Consider the following 21057-nt stretch of genomic DNA (forward strand, 5'->3'; position numbering starts at 1 on the left):
AGGGACAGTCACATCCTAGCCTAACATCAGCATTCATGAAAGATAATGATTAGACATTGTTACATACGTCCTTAGTGACTTGAACTTGATATGAAATATATAAATAGGTTCAAAGGTAAGTGCTAGACAATTAGTCTGCAGACCGCTTCAAGCTTAGCAAAAAAACAAATTCAGTAGTTCCTTCAATCCTCAAGGAGCGCAAAACAAGACAGGCAAGGGGAGACGCTGAGGCTACCAATTCAGTTGGTACCTTTATCTTGAAGGTGGCAAACTTGCTTCTTTGCTTGACATGCATTGGGACTTTGTTCCAGAGGTGAGGGATACATTGGGATATGAATCTAACATGCAAATGTGTCTTATTAATCTGTTGATGAAGCTTTAGCTCAATTCCTTTAACCAGGTATTTGAGGTACCACTTGTTCTGTGAAGGAATAAGAAGTCAAGGAGGATTGGATCTTTTATAGCTCAAAAGGCTAGACATAGAACACCATGGAATGGTCTATAAGTGACTGTGCACAGAGAGAAGGCTGCCAGTCTGTCCTCATAGCTAAGACTTTTGAGCAACTTTTTTTTTAAGTTATGAATTGATGAGGTCTCTCAAGTTGAGTGATATGTTAAGACAAATATATGACAAAAGGTGCATTATATTCAATAACGATAATGGGCCTTGTCAAGACATGAGTAAAGGATTCAACAAATAGCACACACACTTTTGGGTGCAGAAGGCTGTGGGTTCAATTCCCACACCAGGTATTTGGATTAAAGTTCCATTACTGACACTGCAGTGCAGCTTAAGAAGGCACTCCTGAGTGTGTTGTAGACTGCAGTACAGCCTAAGGATGGTGTTATATTCCTGAGTGTGTTGTCCATATGCCTCAGCTGGTAGAAACTCAAGTGGATCTAAAAGACCCCATGGCATAGAGTAGGGGAAGTTCTGTGGTGTACTAGCCAGTATAAATATAATCTTGGATGTTCCCACTGAAATGAAGACACTGGTCTAGTGAGACAAACCCATTCAACAAAGTGTAAATAAACAAGATAAATTTCACTTAAAACAGTTGGAGTTTTACAAAAGCAACTAATTTAGTTGCTCTCTGCCACTGAAATAAAATAAGGCCCACAAGTTGGTTTAAATCAAGGGGCAGAACTCAAACGAAAGAAGCTCACTAAAAATGTACAGGTACTCCTCACTAAAAATGTACAGGTACTCCTCACTAAAAATGTACAGGTACTCCTCACTAAAAATGTACAGGTACTCCTCACTAAAAATGTACAGGTACTCCTCACTAAAAATGTACAGGTACTCTACAGAGACTCTACAATAAAACAGCAATTCAGAACACCTCCGTTGTATGTAAAAGGGCAGAAAAACTGAAAACTAAAAGAATAGTAAAAATGGAATTTTTTGGACAGCTAACACTGTGAAAGAAAATCACCTTAAGAAGAAGAACAACAACGTATTAGTATGGCAGCTCCACATTTAACTTTAGGGTAGAAATTATAATAACACTAATAAAAAGATAAAGTGGTACACTAATATTCCACAGAATATGAATAAAGGATAAACAATTTCAATTTCTAATCATAGTGGATATGTAAACGTGTTTCCATTCAATTTGCTATCCAGTTTCAGTTTTAGACATCAGAATCTTTAGGTGTAGCAAATAAAACAGATGATGCTGGTGACATATGCACTCATATCTACACAAATGCACACAAACTCACCTTCATGATGTACTGTTCACCAGTCAATGTGTAGGTTTTGCCTCCAAGAGAGAATGTGATGATGGGAAGTGATGTCACTTTGTTACAGTCAACCATGTACTGAAGAAAGAAAAAAATACGTCAGAAACATTACTACAGAAGTCCACAGCTATGTCACACTTGAATACATACTCTATACTTTGTTCTGATATTTAAAGTCAATTTTTGAAGGAATTCTGACAAGATTTGTGCAGTTGTGTACTCATAAGGAGAATTGCATACTTTCAGATTTTAGTAGGAAATTGAAACTCAGGTGTCAGTTCTTCAACAATAAAATAGTTTTCAATGTACCTTTCGAACAAAATATTTGTTGTTAGATCCATTGCACCTATCAGAACTTTGCAGGTGTACCTCAAGGGTCAGTTTTGGGTCGCATTCTGTTCAGCCTTTTCATTGACTACTTTCCACGTCATCTCAAACTATCCACCCTAATTTTCTCTCTGCAGATGACCTTGTGTGCTTTGATTCGGCATCTTGGGACATATTCCACAAACCTCATACTGCACTTGGTGAAGTTCTATCTAGCTACAGAATATGTAACTTACACTAAATGCTAAGAAAGCTAAACTCTTTGTCTTTGGCAGTCACTATTACCGTTCCTTTTACAAACAATGGTCAAAGCATCAAAGACATCAGACACCTAGGCCTAACTCTCCATTCTATTTTTTTCTTTATCCATTCACATCAACAACTTAAAAGCAAAAATAAACTCTGCCCTACATGGCTGAAATAAAATCTCTTCCCTTCCTATCCCTGAAGGCAGAGCTTAAATAGGTAAAAAACATCATGTAACCCAGCTAGAACAATCTTCCACTTATGTGGAACGTCCTGTTACAAATATTATCCAACAGGATCTGCCATTTAAATCCCCCCCCCCCCCAAGGACAAAACCTCACTGCATCAGTGTTAAGCATACTAACTGGCTTGCAGTACAGTAGGGTGCTGACCTTTGCCTACTGACATCATACACAAAATCCTAAACAGTCTTCTCATTCTCCCATAAAAACTGTCAGTGAGACAAACAACACCAACCGCATTTCAACTGAAGCAGAGACACAATAATAACTTTCACTGACAATGTTTACCTCATTTCAAGCTCCAAACTCTGAAATGAACAACCTGACTACATTAGAAAGTACCAAACAGAAAAATAATTCAGGTTAAAATTATTAAAACACCTACAAAAAATGCCAATGTGCATGCTTTAAGCAGAAAGCAATTACATAATCCTTTTTACACATGCTCAAAAGTACACTTTATACATTGTATACAAATTTTACTTTGTAATAGCTCTGGATATTTTTCTCTCTATATATATTCTGCTTATTCATATGTATATGTACTTTTCTATGTCTGGGCTGTGGCTAAAATGGATTCTGCTAGATCAGACCACTATCCCATTTAGCAAAGTTCGATAGCACGCAAGTAAATAAATCAATCAAACTAAGCAATCTACATCTTCAGAACTTACAGCTGAAAGGCCTTTACACCACTTAAAAGTTCTGTGACCAAGACATTAGGGTAATAATGTTTCATTTAAAAGCTTCTAATGTGATTCATGCCCTGGACTGTTCTCCAGCAAACAGCATTCAGGGTGACCTTTCTGAAAAAAAACTAAGGGAGAATGCCTGGCCTGCCAAACAAAGAAGGCAGATGAGTTAACGAGAAAGCAATCACTGTCATTTACAAACAGGCAGGCTGGGCAGCCTCTATGTAAATACATAGTGCTAAGAGTGCTTGTAAAGAAACCAGATGAAAAGCAGGCTTCTATCAAACGTGATGTGAAATGTACAAAGATATTTTGCAGATTTAAGAAAAAAGGAACAATACATATTAACTGTACAGATATGTTGCAGGCAGTTAGGGTAACAGTACAATACTTATGAATAGATACACAGCAAGTTGCAATCAGCAACCCTGTATGTGGATTTCAATTTTCAAGATTCCTTCCAGCAGTCCAAATCTGAGTAGCTGGTAAGGCACTGAGCTGATAACAAACTGCTTTTTGTTGTCCAGTGTACAAGGTTTGACTTTTGACTCCTTAATTTTGCCTACTGTGTGACTCTCAGCAAATCCCTTAACCAGTAAATGCTTATGGGCCACACCTGAAACAGGGACACTTGGCTCTAGTGAGCTTAATCTGTTAACAAATGGGTAACAAAATACGCCAGTCTAGCATATGATAGATACTTGTATAAGTATGTCTGTGAAGGCAGGTAGTCTTCAATGCTTTTTTCTCCAGTGCTTTGCAGACTTTCTTATGGAAACCACGGAAATCTGCAGCATACACAGGAACAGGACACACATCAGGGGATTTACTTCACAAGCTCAAAGTTTCAAAATTTCGAACTGCAAATGGTCGACACCATAAGATCGAAGTTTTGAAACTTCAAAATTGTAATAAAAAAATAAAAACAAACTTTTTTTTTTTACGTTTTGCAGGGGGGCAAGCCCCCCTATGTACATCTCATGTGAGGGGCTGTGCCTCCTACACCCCCTGCTAAATAAATATACCGACTCCAAAATCACACTACAGTGAGGAAAACGGCAAATTTCTCGTTCCACACTGTACGGCGATCTCCATTCAAAATGTTCGAAGTTTCAGAAGAACAGGAGATACATCAGTATAGTGCAGAAAAGGCAAACAACGTGATGCAGTGTAAGGTATACCTATTACATACAGAGAAGCAACATTAATTGAGGATACATATGCAGCGGGTCACACCACCAAAAAGAATTCTGTAATTGTACAGTGCACATATCTATGATACCAACAACTCAGATAAAAACAAAACAAAAAACACAAACAGAACAAGTCAGATACAACTTCCAATTTATTTGTTAACTGCTTTTGTCGGAATGATATCCACCTTCATCAGAATACCAACAACCCAGGTTCAAAGGGCAATTCTGGTGACACAGTCCCAACAGGTGAATAAGACTGGACATTCAGCACAATGCAGGCTCTCCATTCTTGGCAAGAGGGTCATGACCCCTGTACCACCCGGCCACAGCAGTTAAAAATCCATGACGGGCATACTGATAAATGTCTATGAGCTTTCCACTCTAATTTCATTGCCTACATTGTTATGACGGAGGGAGAATTTATGGACAGGATAAACATTAAAAACACACCACAGTTCCAATGGAAGAAATGTGTAAGATCTTTACTCATTAAAATTTGAATTGTATTCACACTCTTTTTCCCTGACTTGAAAACATAAAAATTGAATTGTTTTACTTTTGTCAGAATTTTAATTTGAAGGAACTTGTTTTTATCTTTCAGTCCAGACTCTTGATACAATGGTAATGGCATCAACTCCTTTATCGCCATTTTGTTCATGGGGTCAGTGTCACATCACCCAGTCAGCCATTAATCACTAAAGGTGACGAATGACAGACTCAGTCTGCTCTGTGATGAAGGCAGTGACAACAGTTTGCTGATTTTTTTTTTCTCTTTTAATTTTGTTCTGAATTTAACTTTTTCACTCAAGGTTAGTGGCACTGCACGAAGCATCGGAGACCATCCATGTGCAACTAACAGTGGGCAAAACTGCCTTTCAGTTTGTAGCCTGCTACAGACCACCCTCCCAAACACAGGAACCTCACTCAGCTTTCCTGAGAACACTGGAGAATATGAAGATCTCTCCAAACACCATTATATTGGGTGACTTCAACTACCGAAACATTGATTGGGAAAACTATTCAAGCCCAAACACCCTCGCCCAACGGTTCCTATAATTTATAAACTCAAATGCTATGGAACAACTGGTCACCACTCCTACAAGAGAGGAAAACATATTGGATCTGGTCATCACCAACATGGGGTCTCTATGTTCCACACCAGAGGTATACCCCTCATTGGTAAGATCAGACCATAAACTAATCTCACAGGACATCCATATTCCGTCCCCACCCCTAGCCAAGGAAACCACGGTGAAGAAATTCTCAAAAGCAAACTTCACACTTCTCAAAACCAAGGTGGAATCCTTCAAAGCCCTCGGGCCAGTGGAAAATACGGCCCAAAATGCAGAATCCTTTACAAAAGCATTCTATGGACACCTACAGGAATGCATGGAGCATGCTATCCCAAATAAAACCAAGACTCACTCCTCCAAAGGCAGGAGACCTGTCTGGTGGACCCCAGCCATAAATAAGCTATACAACAGAAGGAGAAAGCTACTACATGATAGAGCAAAATCCCAAAAAGGGAAGGCATCTCTGATCAGTACTAGCAAGAAACTACGATCCCTCATAAAATCATCTAAGGCCAGCTTCAAAAGAAAAATTGCGCAAGACACTAAAGAAAATCACAAGGCCTTCTTTAGTTATGTCAGAAACCTGGGAGGCAACTCCCAGATATGCTCTGAGTTAGTGCAAAATGACAAAAAATACACTGAACTCACAGACATTGCCAACATCTTGGCAGAAAGGTTCAGTGCAAACTCCCCCCCCCCCCCAAAAGACCAAATGTCTATCCCAACAGAGTGTAGCTTTCCTGAGATCACAGATGCACAGGTGAGAGCTGCCCTCTCCAAAGCAAAAACCACAGCATCAATCGGACTAGACAGTGTCCCGGGCTGCGTCTTACATGAGCTCCAAGAAGAATTAAACCCTCATATAAAGTCACTGTTCAATCTCAGCCTTACTACAGGATATGTACCCAAGAAATGGCGTACAGCAACAGTGGTCCCACTCCACAAAGGTGGTGCCACAACAGACCCTGGAAACTATCGCCCTATAAACCTGACTTGTCTGGTCTGCAAAGCTATGGAGCGTATCATCATGGAAATCATAAACAAAGACATTGGGAACCTCAAGACACTGGATCCTACCCAGTTCGACTTTGTTAAGGGCAGATCTTGCCTCTTGAACCTGGTCGACTTCTTTGAAACAGTTACCAAAGCCATAGATGAAGGGAATGTAGTCCACACAGCCTACCTGGACCTCGCAAAAGCCTTTGACAAAATACCCCACTCGGGCATCATAAATAAGCTCACCAGCTTAAATATCAACCCCTATGTCACAAGATGGGTTGCAAACTGGCTCAGGGATAGAACACACATGGTCAGAATAGCAGGTGCCATTTCAGACTCTAAACCAGTTACAAGTGGCATCCCACAAGACTCAGTCCTGGGACCTCTCTTGTTCGGTATATATTTCTCTGAGGTACAGGCTAACACGGGTGGACTATGGCTAACCAAGTTCGCAGATGACTGCAAACTGGGTGCCGTAATCGACTCTCTGGCTGTCACAAGCATCTTCCAAAAGGGTCTCACAGAGATGGATAACTGGTGCCAGAGCCATGGCCTAAAGCTAAATGCCAAAAAGTGCATAGTCATCCCCTTGGGAAAAACAAAATGCCCACAAATTACCACATAGGTGGTAATCCATTAAGTACGGAAGAAGTAATTAGGGACTTGGGAACCCAAGTAGATAGCAATCTCTACTTTGACAATCACGTTGCCAAAGTGGTTAGAAAGACCTTCTATATAGCCCACCTCATCATGAAAGGATTCACATCTAGATCAAGAGAGGTCATTGTGCCCCTCTACTCATCACTTATCAGGCCCATAATTGAATACAATGCCCCATTTGGGATGTACCTTACCCGACACCTGCAGCAACTGGAAAGACCCCAAAAGTACCTCACCAAGAGGAGCAAGGGGCTCAAACAGATGCCCTATGCAGTTCGGCTAAAGAAACTCCAGCTCTACTCAGTTGCGTACCATCTACTCAGAGGCAATCTGTGTCTGACGTATAAAGCCATGTCCAACCCAGAATTAATGGACATGCTTCACCTCAGGAAATCCAAATCCCTTAGAGCTACACGCTCCAGGGACTTGAACCTCAGCACAGAAATAAATAGGACATGCTGGAGGGACAGATTCATATCCCAGAGGCTACCCTCACTCTGGAACAAAATCCCAATCCATGTTAGGCAGAGCCCCTCACTGACCCTCTTCAAGAGAAATCTTGACGAGTGGATGGGAGATCAAAAGTTTACCCCTGGGATCTCTTCTGTGTCCCTGCTTGACAGAGGTACAGTAAACAAACCTTAAAAGGGCTACCTTCTGTGACCTACTATACAGAGGCACAGTCAACTAATCTAAAAGGGTGGCGAAAGCCAAACACACTCTGGCTAGGCTTATAAATGCCCTAGGGCAGATAGCCTAGTATCAACCTATGAACCTATAAGTTAAATTATTCAGGAACACTTTTCCTTTTAGACACTAGTTGGTTGTGAGTATGTTCAACTGAATTTGCCCCTTCCCTCTAAAAATCACAGCGCCCCCTCCCCCAAATAAATAAGTACATTACTACTTTTGAAATGGTAATTACAGTTCAAATGAAGGAAGAGTTTGTTAAAACATATAAAGCACAGATAAAGTATATAATTTGTCTGTGGCTGAATGTGATGCTTTATAGAGGTTAAGGAAGCTGAAAAAATCACTGTGGCATGTAAAGCTTATAAAGTAGAAAATGTAGATGTCAGGAACAGGATGGAACATAATAAAATGTGTAACATCACTTTGAATGATGCTAGTGTGTGTGAGATTCTGCAAAGAGGCAGTCTTTTAGAATGCAATAATTTACTGTTTGGATTGTTAAACCATGCAGTTTAGTTTGGCTTTTTGAAAACTGGTGGCAATTATTTAATAAACCGAAATCTAAATCTAAACCGACTATACTTGAAGTAGTGAATATTGTAAAATACATAAAAAAACAGGAAGTGGGACCTTTAGAAAAGGGTAGGGGTAAATTATACTGAAAATGGAAATTGTGGGAACAATACATGCAGAAACATGTTTTGGAGGAATGAGATTTAAGAGAAGGCAGGTATTGAACAATTTATGTAATGCTGTTTTCACTATATGATATATAATATTGGATCTAGGACTTTAGATCGAAAGCTCAAAAGTCCGAACCCATAATTACCGAACACACTTTAACAAAAGCGCTTTCACTGAAAAAGCGCTTTCGTTAAAGTATGTTTAAAAAAAAAACACTACATCTACTGCTATGCACACCCCCCTACTTTAATATTCTCACTCAGAGGTCGTACTACAGTGGGAAAAAGGGAATTTTCCCTTATCCACACCATAGTACGACCGGCACAACAAGCATACTTACCTGAAAGGGCTGCTTCTGTGAACAGCACTTTCGGTTAAGTATGCTCGCCAATTAATGTTTCGGTGGAAAGTGCAGTCAAGGATCTGTACAGATACCATAATATTATATGTGATGTATAATGTTTGTAAATGTGAACTTGTTAATATGATTTGAATACTTGTATATAAATGTAAGTTTGCCTGTATCACAAGTAATAATTCAATAACTTTGTTAAAAAAAAAACTTTGAGAAATGGTTTTCAGTTCTACTGAGAAAGACCAATTTCCACACTCCTGCAATTGGTGAAAAATAACGTCTAAAACTTTGATGGGCAAAAAAATAAAATGTTTTTGCAGTGGGCAAGCCCCGTGCACTCCCAATGTATTGGTCTAGCCCTCATAGGTTCATAGGCCTATAGGTAGGTCCCTAGGGCCTATATAAGCCTAGCCAAAAAATGTACCCTGGCTTTCGCCACCCAAGAAAATTATTTTCCTGTGCCCCTGTCGAGTAGAGCCACAGAAGTGATCCCTGGGGTGAATTTCTTATTTCCCATCCAATCATCAAGATCTTTTTTGAAGAGTGCTAATGAGGAGCTCTGTTTGACATAGATAGGTAGTCTGTTCCAGAGTATGGGAAGTCTCTGGGACAGGAATCTATCCCTCCAGCATGTTCTGTTTATTGTGGTGACAAGGTAGAGCGTATAGCTCAGAGGGATTGGGGTTTCTTTAAGTGGAGCATGTCCAACAGCTCTGGGTTTGACATAGCTTTGTATGTTAGGCAGAGATCACCCCTGAGTAGGCGATATGCGATGGAGTAAAGCTGTAGTTTTTTGAGACAGTTCATGCCCATGAAGTTAAATATACCAACCTCATGGTTGCACTTGTTGAAGACAGGAGAAACCTCTCAAAAGAAGTAAAGCATTAATAGCACACACACTTAGGAATCTCACTGGCAATGATTTCCTGGAAAACACAGGTCAAGGTTATGTTCCCTGGTGTTTTCTTCTTCAGGCTACTAATCCTTGAAGAATGAATTTCATCTCGATCACCTGTAAAGGAAACATTGCTAGTTTTCTTTCAAGATAACTTTAAATACCCTTCTATCACTACAGACATGGTTACCTGTAGTAAATGTAACATGGATATTTGCACACAGGTAAAGAAAAGTAAATATCAATTGTAGAAAATGACCTTAAATGAACACTTATCTTGAAGAAGGACTAGTAGTATTAAAAAATGGAGTTTTGGTCCAATAAATGCTACAGAGGTCAAACAAAACAGATGGAAAAAATCAAGAATTCAAGAGCATTAGAGAGATCTCATTAATAAAAAATATTTTAACTGGTATTACTTTACATGTTAATATGTGCCATATTAAGAAATGGTTTCTCTTCAGATTTATGCATTTAGCTAGAAATAAAATAAGTGTGCTGAACTAACTTTATGCTTGTTTTATATAAAAAAATGAATACAATAATTTCAAGAGGCTTAAATGTAAATATCCCTTGCAGTGTATCATCTGAATGCAGTACTTTGTATATTATGATAGTTTTTGATTTTCTGGGACCATTTATCAGGCAAATGTGCGTTTAAGAAGTTATATACATAATTCTTTACTGAGTAATTAAATGGAGGTGCACGTGAGGTTTTTGCCTCCTGTCCCATTAAAGGTTATGTGCACTAAGGACCGCATATTGTTATACTGAATAAAAATAGTTCCATTTTTGTCCAGAGTAGTTGAGATGAATTTCAGGTTATTTTTTGTGTGTATGAGTGTGTGTGAGTTCCAGACATTAAAATTAATTTTCACGCACAGTGTCAGCTCTGGGATTAGTCGATGTGATCAAATCACATTATCAAGTGGCTAGGCCAAACACAGCACACTGTTTGTGGTTGATGTTCTTCTATCTGGAGGATACTGTGAAACAGCTGATGTTCAAAGCAGTTGATGTACTCAACTCCTCCCTCGAAAGGTACCACCTAGAGTTTGTGAAAGAAAGCAGGAGTGCAGGAAAAAGTGAGAGATAAAAAAATGGATCAGACTAAGAAATACTGGTTGTCTAACGAGTCTAAGAGAGCAGCTGGAATAGCAAAGAAAAAGGCATCAGACACTATTTAACAGTTTCTGGAAAATGACTCAGCAGATGGCACAAAGAAACTATGAGGTTGCAAGGCAAAGACTGAAAGATAAAGAAGAGAGTTATCAGAAATCATTCATAAGGGGTGCCAGCAACAACCTGCTCACCAGTCCACAAGACATCAAAAGCAGTAGGAAGGAGTACTTCCAGCAGCTTCTGAATGAAGAAAACACCACAAAAACCTTTACTGCCATGTGCATGGCCTACAATGAAACCTGAAGCACAGCCTCTCTATGATAATTAGAACTAGCACTAAAGAATATGAAGTCAGGGAAAGTAGCAGGATCAGATGAGGTCAAAGCAGCTATGATCAAGACTCTGGGTAAGTTAAGAGAGAAAAGTCTCCTGGGGATACCCATAGTAGTGTGGAGAGAAAGCTGTACCTTATGTGACTGGAGAATAAGCATTCTAGTGCCAGTGTACAAGAAGAAAGGGGACATTTACAACCATGGCAGTAACAAGATATCAAACTCTTGTCACACTGTATGAAAGTGCTGGAGGGGATGAGTGATAAATGAATACTCAGAGTAGCAGAAAGTAAGATGAGGGAAGAGTAGTCTGGATTTAGATCAGGACACAACCCTATCAACCCAATGTGTGCAGTGATGTAGATGACGGAGAAGAAACTAGAGCTGAGGAATGAGTCCAACTTGATATTCCTAGACTTAGAGAAAGTATACAGCAATCTCCCAAAAAAGCCGATTTGGGCAGTCCTGTGGTGGTCTAAAGACCCAGAACCATTGGTACAACATGTGAAAATAATGTACAAGGATCCAATGACAGAAGTACTAACAGCATTCAGACTCACAACAGGGTATCCAGTGGGTGTTGGGGGGGGGGAGGTCATCAGGGTTCAGATGAACAAGTCAGAAGAGGAACTTCAGCAAATGATAGGGCGAATGGAATGCAAAACTGAAGGCATACGGGATGAAACTAAGCATAGACAAGGCAGTTGTTGTGGCAGCAAAAAGAAGAAATCAGAAGCTGAAAATTGATATAGAAGGGAACACGGTGGAACAGGTTAATAGCATCATTTCTCTTGGAGGGGCGGTTGAAGAGAATAGTAGTCTGAATGAGGAGATCAAAGCTAGAATCAGGGGGGCTGCAGCCAAATGGCACAGAGTGATAGTGCTAATGTGTGACAGAAGAATGCCAAAGAAGCTGAAAAGTAAGGTGTGCAAAACAGTGGTACAACTATTACTAATGTACGGTACAGAAACATGGGCAATGAAGACAGCAGTTGAGGAAGTTAAAGATGATGGAGATGAATTGCCTGAGACAGGTAGCAAGATGTACATTGTGGAACAGACAAAGAAATTATCATGTCAGAATAGAAGCAAAAGTAGCTCCAATTACAGAGGTCAAACAGAACAGGTTATGGGGGTTGGGCACATGATTTAGTGAAGAACATTTGGAAGAGGCAGGAAGAAGGCAAGAGGAAACAAGGATGTTCAGGAAAGAAATGGATGGTAACTGCCCTACCAAAAGTAGACCTTCTAAGAAAAGGTTTCCAGGCTGTGATAGGTTACAAAAATACATACATACAAATACTTTAAGCATGGTCATTAATGCCCTTCTAGCTTGCCAATATACCAAAACACTTGTTCCCATAATAAGTGTCCAGGCTGTTCTTAAAAATGTCTAAACTAGTACCTGCTTTAATGTAATTTGGAAGCCTGTTCCCTGCATCAGCTACTCTCTCAGAGAACCAATGATTCCTATAGAATCTTCTACATATGTTGTCTGATGATTCTGTACTACTTTTTCATAACCCTAAAGATTCCCAGAGGTAAATGTCTCTAAATGCCCCCCTATATACCTGAATAATATCTCCTCTTGGATATCTGTCAGAGACACTGTACAAGTTCAGATATTTTAGTCTTTCATAATAACTTAAATTTTCACATCCATGGAAGCCCTTAGTTTATTTCCACTGTACTCTTTCCAGTTTACTTATGCTTGTTTTCTTATACGTTTTCCATACTGTTCCATATTCAAGTTTTGGTCTTATGTAACTAACTAACAAACAATGACGTCATCATTTCTGATTTCCTAGACTTTATAAATCTTTTTATACAGCTTATAGTTCTATAACCCTCATTAACCAATTGGCTGATATGATTAGAAAAACTCATAGCTGGATCTACCCATATACCCAGGTCCTAAAATGAACCTATAGTTTCATTCATTGTGTGCTGTATTTTATTTAATTTATTTATTTATTTACATTTGTTGACCGGGAGTGTCCGACTGGACATAGGTCCATTTTCAGCGGAGGCCCGGGGAGAAAAGCTCCACAATTAAAATAAACAGACAGTAGTTACACTGGGTTACGTAGCTATTAACAATTTAACATAGAAATTACTTACAACATATTGTGATTGTGACTCACATATTGTGAGTATTAAATACTCACTTTTCAATTTGTCTCCCAAATCTCATATGCTTAGTTTTTGATGTATTTTATCAACATATTATTCTCCTATGCCCAAATGGTCAATTTAGCTAGGTTCTTCTGTAGACATGCCTTATCTGTAACACATGTAATCAGTCTACCCAATTTCAGGTCATCTGAATATAGACTGTAGAACACCTCAGATGAAAAAGGTCTGAAAGATACAATCTAAAGTAAGGGCCTAGGACAGAGCCCTGTGGGACACCCTGACTGTAACCAAGAATTTCACCTCTCTAATTGCTGTATGACACTTGCCATGTCCTACTTGTAAGCCATGCAGCTATCCATCTTATCAAGACTTATACATCAATACCTAATTGTCCTAATTTATTGATCAGTTTTTTGTGTATGGCCCTGTCAAATGCTGAAGTTAAATCTATACAAATTACATCACAGCACAATTTTCATTCATAGTGGTTATTATATTGTTATAAAACATCATGTTACAAGTGGTAATAGATCTATTTTCAACATATCCAAACTAACATATTGTTTCAAGTCCCAGCCTAAGTCTGACAATAACTTATCCAATATTACCTTCTCCATTATTTTTCCACAACATGAAAGTAGGCATAAGGATCTATATGACTCTGGGTTTGTCCTCCTCCCCTTTCCGTTAAAGACAGGTTTAATAAGCGCATGTCTCCAATCTTGAGGAATCTCCCCATATTCATATGACCTAATGAATAATAAATATAACGGTACTGTAAATTATTGCTTAAGTGTTCTCAGGTCATTATTACTAATTCTGTCTCCTCCCTGTGCTTTATTTGGATCTAATTTGTGCAGTTCTTTTTCAATATAAACTAGTTTGATTCCAGTATTTGAGGTTACCTGGATGTCACTAGGCCAGCTTATCACCTCCTTTGTGCAGCCAAATTGTTTTGCATAAGATTTTGTAAATATATCTATAATCTGTTTTGTCTGAGAAAAAATTTTAGGATCTGCAAACGGTTTATCAATTTGTATGTCTTTACTCCTTTCCTATTATGCTAAATATCTTTATATAAATGTTCTTCAAATTTTTCTTGATCTTGTCTCACACTTTGCTTAATTTGTTTGTCCAGCTTGTTTATTTCAGTTTCAAAGTTATAGTTCGACCTGTCTTCCATTTCTAATATTTTTTTGTCTCTTACTTTAATCAGGTATTTTGATCTTATGGAAATATATCCCCCTGACATTGTAAGCCTAGATCCTGATGTTAAACTTTTTTGTTTGTGATTTTTTTTACACTGAATTTCTCTTTCAAAACTTTCCACATTACATCTGCATTTTTTTCACTGAACACATCACTCCAGTTAGTTTTACATACTGACTCTTTTGCGTCATATAATCTTGTAATTAACCTTCTGTGCACTGGTTTAGACTTTAGTTTGGTAGAATTATGTAGCAACAAATTAAATTTTATAATCCCATAATTACTGCACATCAACTGTGGTAAAACTTGATTTGAAGTAACAGCAATTTCTTTAGGGACACAAATAATGTCTAGCATGTTCTGTTCCCGGTAGTTTTTTTTTTTACAATCTGAAGCAATTGTTGTTCCTGAATATACATTGTGAATAATTTCCTTACGAACGTTGTTGAATCAATATAATTCCAGTCTGTTTCTGGTAAATTTAAGTCCCCAGTTAAGATTATTCTTCCCTCCTGTGTTTTACGGTAGAAATGTATGAATTCATACATGAATGTTTGGAACTCACTCCCTCTCAACATAAGAAGCATTCAGCATAAATACCTGTTTAAGAAAGAACTTAAACTTTTTCTCCTGAAGACTTGGTCATGCCCTTGTCAAACCCCCACCTGAACTAGTCTCCTCTCTTCTCATCGTATCTACTTTTCCCTGTCAACTCTCTTTCCTCCTTCTACTTGCTCTAGCAAACTGTATTCATACTGTACTCCTTGTGTAATATTCTCTAAACCTTTTTATTGTTATTTGCCTATGCTTATATACTGTTGTCAAGTTTTGGAAATTGTACTTGTTAACTGTTATTTTACCTATGCATTGTACTGCTGTGCACAAATTTTTGACTTGTACTATATTTGTGACCCTACTTTAATATTTTGTAAATATCATAATTACTTGTATTATTTCTGGAGCTTTCCTTGGGTCTCCATTGAAAATGGGCCCATGGCTCAGTTGGACTAACATGGTTAACAAATGTCAATAAATATGTAATAAATAAATAAATAATATCTCTAGGTCATCTGCACTTGACGTTGGTGGTCTTTACACTCCAATAACCATTATATATTCAAGGGATGTCTTTACTGTCACAGTTTACAGTGTTGGTGTTATCACTGAGCATGTAATAATCACAGGTCTCATAACTATATTTAATCCCTATCATAACCCCGCCACCTGATTTTTTTGTTAGAATGTCTGTTACAGTAAAACATTTATATCCTGACAGAACTGGTTTCCATTCATTGTTCTTTAACCATGTTTCACAAACAATAACAACATCAAACTTGTGGGAATGTAGCAAATTTCCAACAAAAAAAATACGTTCCTAGCATTAACAACCATCAGAGATACATTAACTGTTGCTATCTGTAAACTATTACATTTCTGACCTGGCAAAAATCCTGCCTAGTGTTTATCAAATATCAGAAGACATATGCTGCAAAAATTCTCTTCCCTGATCTTGACAAATGCATGCCATCCTCTGTGAACACGTGCGTGTGCCCAAAACTAGGCTTGGATGCTTCTACATATTTCCATTTTTCAAAACAGAACATTTTTCCATGTAGGTATTTACCCAAAAAATCTTTTCATTCACGGTGACCCGACTACCCTTTCTATATGTGATTTGTGAAAAATATGTCCCAACACCAGTACAAACTATACTAAGAGGGCAGTAAGTTCTCTACTAACAGTCCTTGTGGATGAGATCATTTGTACCGACATGAATAAAAACAGATTTGTACTTCCTTACATTAAGGCATTCCAAGGCTTGTCTCACATCTTCTATTTTTGCTCCTGGCAAACATAACACTATTTGATGTTCATTATCTTCTCTGCAAACATAAGTATCAGTCCCTCTAATAATTTAATCTCCAGTTACAAGAATACCTTTTCTGACCAAGTCTGAAGAATTTTCATCTTCTAACTCAGTAATATCTGCTCTATCAAATGTTACAAAGGAATGATCTTCATCACCATTAGTCTTTGTAATCCCGCTGTTTTCATTCATTGCATATTAAATTCTCATCCAACTGGCATTTTACATTGACAGCTTCAGCCATGTAGTCAACATCCATCTTTCTCTATTTCTTACAGTAATGGTCTTCAATCCTTCCACATTCAATTCTAATTTCTTCCTTTGCACCTGCCCCTTGCCTCTTTTTCTACCTTCTCCTTTGGAAAATGATGCCTTTTTTGTAGATTGAAGGTTTTCTGATCGAAAAATGTTAACATTCCCTGTAATCTGTTTGTTACATAACAAAGCACTGTTCATTTTAGTACATATTTTCTTTACTTTACAGACATTAATCAGTTTTTATTCCTCCTAGTTATTTGTTGTGAAGTTCTTCCTTTCTTTCTTTTTTTATTTCTTTCTAAACACTCTGAATCCTCAGATTGCTGAATACTTGCATCCACAATTCCAAAATTGTTTCACATGAGGTGAATGATCTTTACAGATAATAGACACATCATTTCCTAAATGTGTTCTATTTGCTCTTTATCTAATATTATTTATCTCACCATTTCATTCATTAATATATGATACAACAGCTCTCCAAGCCATGCAAATTGCACAAGTGCAATTATCATCAGTAAGTCTAGATTTACTTCTAGTAATGGTAAGCAAATCATCCAGCTTTTGACATGAGGAACACATCACCAGTGTTATCAGCTGATAACTTTAAATATGCATAACATTTATTACACTGTACAAGATATTTGTGGCAAATCGTTAACTGCATACTCATTTAAGGAATCTATGTTCATCTTCAAATGAATAAAATATTGTAAAAGAAAAGAATAATCAAAATCAGCAACAGCAGAATTCAAAGAGAACGTAAATCAACTTCTATGACAAAAATCACACAAGCAACTAAAGTAAGTACAGTAAATTTGTTGTTCTGACCGTACAAGATCTGAAAGTCAGACAAAAGCTGTAATTCTTTTACATTGTGCCCAGTAGCTTCTGATCACAATCCCTCTCAGTCACACACTCTTTTTAACAGTAAAGATCAATAAACCACAAAGCAAGATATGATTGTTTAGATAAGCTCTGGATTGTCCTCTCTGCAGTCAGTGTGAATTTATAGCTAACTAGGTCCCTTGGGATGGCTAGAGTTTGCCTGTGTAAAACCTATCCCTTTCTAACAAACAACAGTAAAAATTAAATATAAAACAACAAAATATAAATCCAAGTAAATCTTCTTGTAAACAAACTATCCCATCCTTCCTACAAACAATGAAAAATAGTGATAAAAATAAAATATAAATTCAAATAAAACTTCTCTTACCAGTCAACTCCACAGTAAATCACAAACCAAGGTAGGATTGTTCATATGACCCTGAATATCATATAGCTACTCTGTGAATGAGTAAGAAACTTTTTTTTTCCAAAATCCCTTTATTTCAATTTTCTTTTTTTCCCAATAATAACAATACAATAACTCAAAAACACAAATAAAAATTACAAATACATATTTAAAACAAACAACAATCTTGTTTCAAGAAAATTATACACACACACACACATATACATATATATATATATATATATATATATATATATATATATATATATATATAATATTTACACTAGAAGTCACTGCATCGTCAAGTAGAGTATGAGAATTCTTATGTTCATTTGGTCTCATAAGAGACAGTGGAATGGGGATAGTCTATATAGAAAGTAAAGATAGAAATTCAACCATTTATTGTATGGTTAGGGAAAATATCTAGATACACATATACTAAGAGAAGGGGGAAGATGCAAGAAAACTGGTTATACTACATTAATTTCTTATTAAAAGGTTAGCTTTTCATGTCAATTTGTGGGCAAATTTTATTTGTCAAGAATTATATCTAGTATGTAACCCCAATATTTTTGGTAATAGCGTTTGTTTTTTGTTTTTGAATAAACTAATTTGTGAGATGAGATATATTTGATAGCAAGATTGCAAAAATGTTCCCATGTAATTGGTGACATGACATTCCAATTCTTTGTAATAAAGAATTTAATAAGGGCACACATTGTAATAAAGACATGTTTTAATATTTTTGAAAGGTGATTGATGTCAATGTGCAATATAGCTCTCTCCCATGTAAGGGTTGATTTTTCATATCCCATCTTCTCTAATCTTACTCTCAAGGAAAACCATAAGTTGTGTATCTTAGTACAGTTTCACATGACATGTAAAATATCAGCTGTTTGATCCGGACAATAGGGACATATAGGCAAAAAGTTAGGACTGAATTTATTTAATTTAGATAAGGTATAATATAGATTGTTATTTTCCATAATTTGTGTATATAACAGCTTCTTGAAAGGAATGAATTTGATTGTATTTTTAATGGCTAGTTTCTTATTTTCTTCAGTCAGTAATTAATTTTTCGTTTGCCAATAGTTTGAAAATAATAAAGAATTCTGATGTTTTGTGTTCATTACAATTTTATAAGTCCTAGAAATTATTTTCCCTTTATTCGTAAGATTTGCAAGTATTAATTTAACTAAATTTATGTTCTGTAAGTCAGTGTGTATTTGTGAGAATTTAGCATTTATAAGATGGTGAAGTTGATTAAGGATAAATACTATATTTCTTAGGAAGTTTGAGTTCAAGTCTCATTTGCCCCGTGTTAGAGTCTTTCCATTGGTATATATCCCATATTGTGTAGCCTTTTATCAGGGGGTAGTTTGTTAGATTTACGGGTTTATTATTTATTAGTAGATTAGGATTTAGGTGTAACGGTTGTATAAGGGCAAAAGCGTCAGCTAATTGCAATGATTTAAATAGTTTCTGTGTTGTAAGAATCATGTTTTTAATTAGTGGGTTTAGATTCTTCGTGTATATGCTAGCCTGGTTTAAATTCAAGAATGGTAGGGATTTGATATTATAGCCAAGGGATTTCAACTGTTCATACCAGATTTTGGTCCACTGGGGTGTCCAAGTATTTATATACGAGTCATAGTTTATTATTTGTATTAGTCTGCAGACAGTAATTATACTATAGTAAAGCTTAAAATCAGGCAATCCCAATCCCCCCTTATCTTTGGCAAGTACAAGTTTTCCATATTTAATTCTAGTAGATTTGGGATACCATAAGAATCTTGATATAGCTTTTTCCATGGCAAGGAAGAAGTTTTGGGGAATATTTGAAAAAGTAGCATTTAAGTGAAATAGTATTATTGGTAGAAAATTAATCTTGACAACACTAACTTTTGACAGTCGAAACATATTAATGTTCTTCCATCTATCAGTATCATTTTGAATACTAGTCCATGTACTTAGTAGGTTATTGTTTATAATATCTTTGAAGTCCGAAGTAAATAGTATTTCTAGATATTTTATCTGATAGTTTATTTTGATCTCACTCATGGGAAAGTACAATTCTTTGTGACCTATAGGATTGAGGGGAAATATGTGTGACTTGTTGAAATTTAAGTTATAGTTTGAAACTACCGAGAACTCATCAATAGCTTTAAGTATTTTTGGGAGGTCAATAGTGGGAAGTTGGAAGTATATATTTAAGTCAACGGCAAAGGCTGAGTATATAAGGTTTTTATTGTGGATACTGGGAATATGATGAAAGGTTTTTTGTGAAATAAACAGAAGGAGGGGTTCTAGATAAAGATTAAATAGGTATGGTGAAAGAGGACATCCTTGTCTTGTACCATTGGATAAGAGTATAGGGTTAGTTATAAGTTTGTATACCTGTTTAGTGGTAGAAGCTTTCTGATACAGAACCTGGATCATTTTAATGAATTCTTGAGGAAAACCATATAAAGGCAGTATATTAAAGAGAAAGTGTAAGTTTACTCTATCAAAAGCTTTGGTTGCATCTACTGTAAGGGCATATCTGGGGCATTTATCACTATTAAGTAGTCTTACAATGGTATCTACGACAAGAGCATTGTCACTTGTTTGTCTGTTTGTCATAAAGTTGGAAAATAATAGAGGGGAGTATATTCTTAAGTCTATTTGCTATAACATGGGCTAATATCTTAAGATCAGTATTTATGAGGGCTACTGGCCTATAATTTGCTAGATCTGTTGGGTCAGAATGCGGTTTAGGAATCAACAGTGTCTTGAAGTTATTTAAGTATCTGTCTGTTACACCATATTGTATTATATAGTAGAAAACTTTTAATAACACTTTGGAGATAGGTTCCATGAATAACATAAAAATCAGATGTGTATCCATCAGGCCCAGGGGATTTACCTAGTTTTAGTTTGTTTATTGCAGCTTTTATTTCTTTTAATTGTAACAGTGATTTTAAGAGTTTCCTTTGATCTTCTGTAATTTGTGGAAAGTGTATATTATGTATAAAATCCTCAAATCTGTCTGTAGATAGTGATAAGGGTATACTGTATAAATATCTTCAAAAGAGTCCACTATATCTTGGTC

General features: G+C 36.8%; 1 protein-coding gene across 1 annotated transcript in view; it reads right to left on the reverse strand.

The window, feature by feature from the left end:
- Nucleotides 1-21057, reverse strand: part of CTSD (cathepsin D) — a 267770-nt gene that overhangs the window by 17232 nt on the left and 229481 nt on the right. The window contains exon 8 of the mRNA XM_044059071.1: nt 1726-1824. Within this exon, the coding sequence (XP_043915006.1) occupies nt 1726-1824 (99 nt within the window). The remainder of the gene's footprint in view (nt 1-1725; nt 1825-21057) is intronic.

This window comes from Protopterus annectens, chromosome 17.part0 (genome assembly GCF_019279795.1).
Source record: "Protopterus annectens isolate FY-2018-M chromosome 17.part0, PAN1.0, whole genome shotgun sequence".
Classification (NCBI taxonomy): domain Eukaryota; kingdom Metazoa; phylum Chordata; order Ceratodontiformes; family Protopteridae; genus Protopterus; species Protopterus annectens.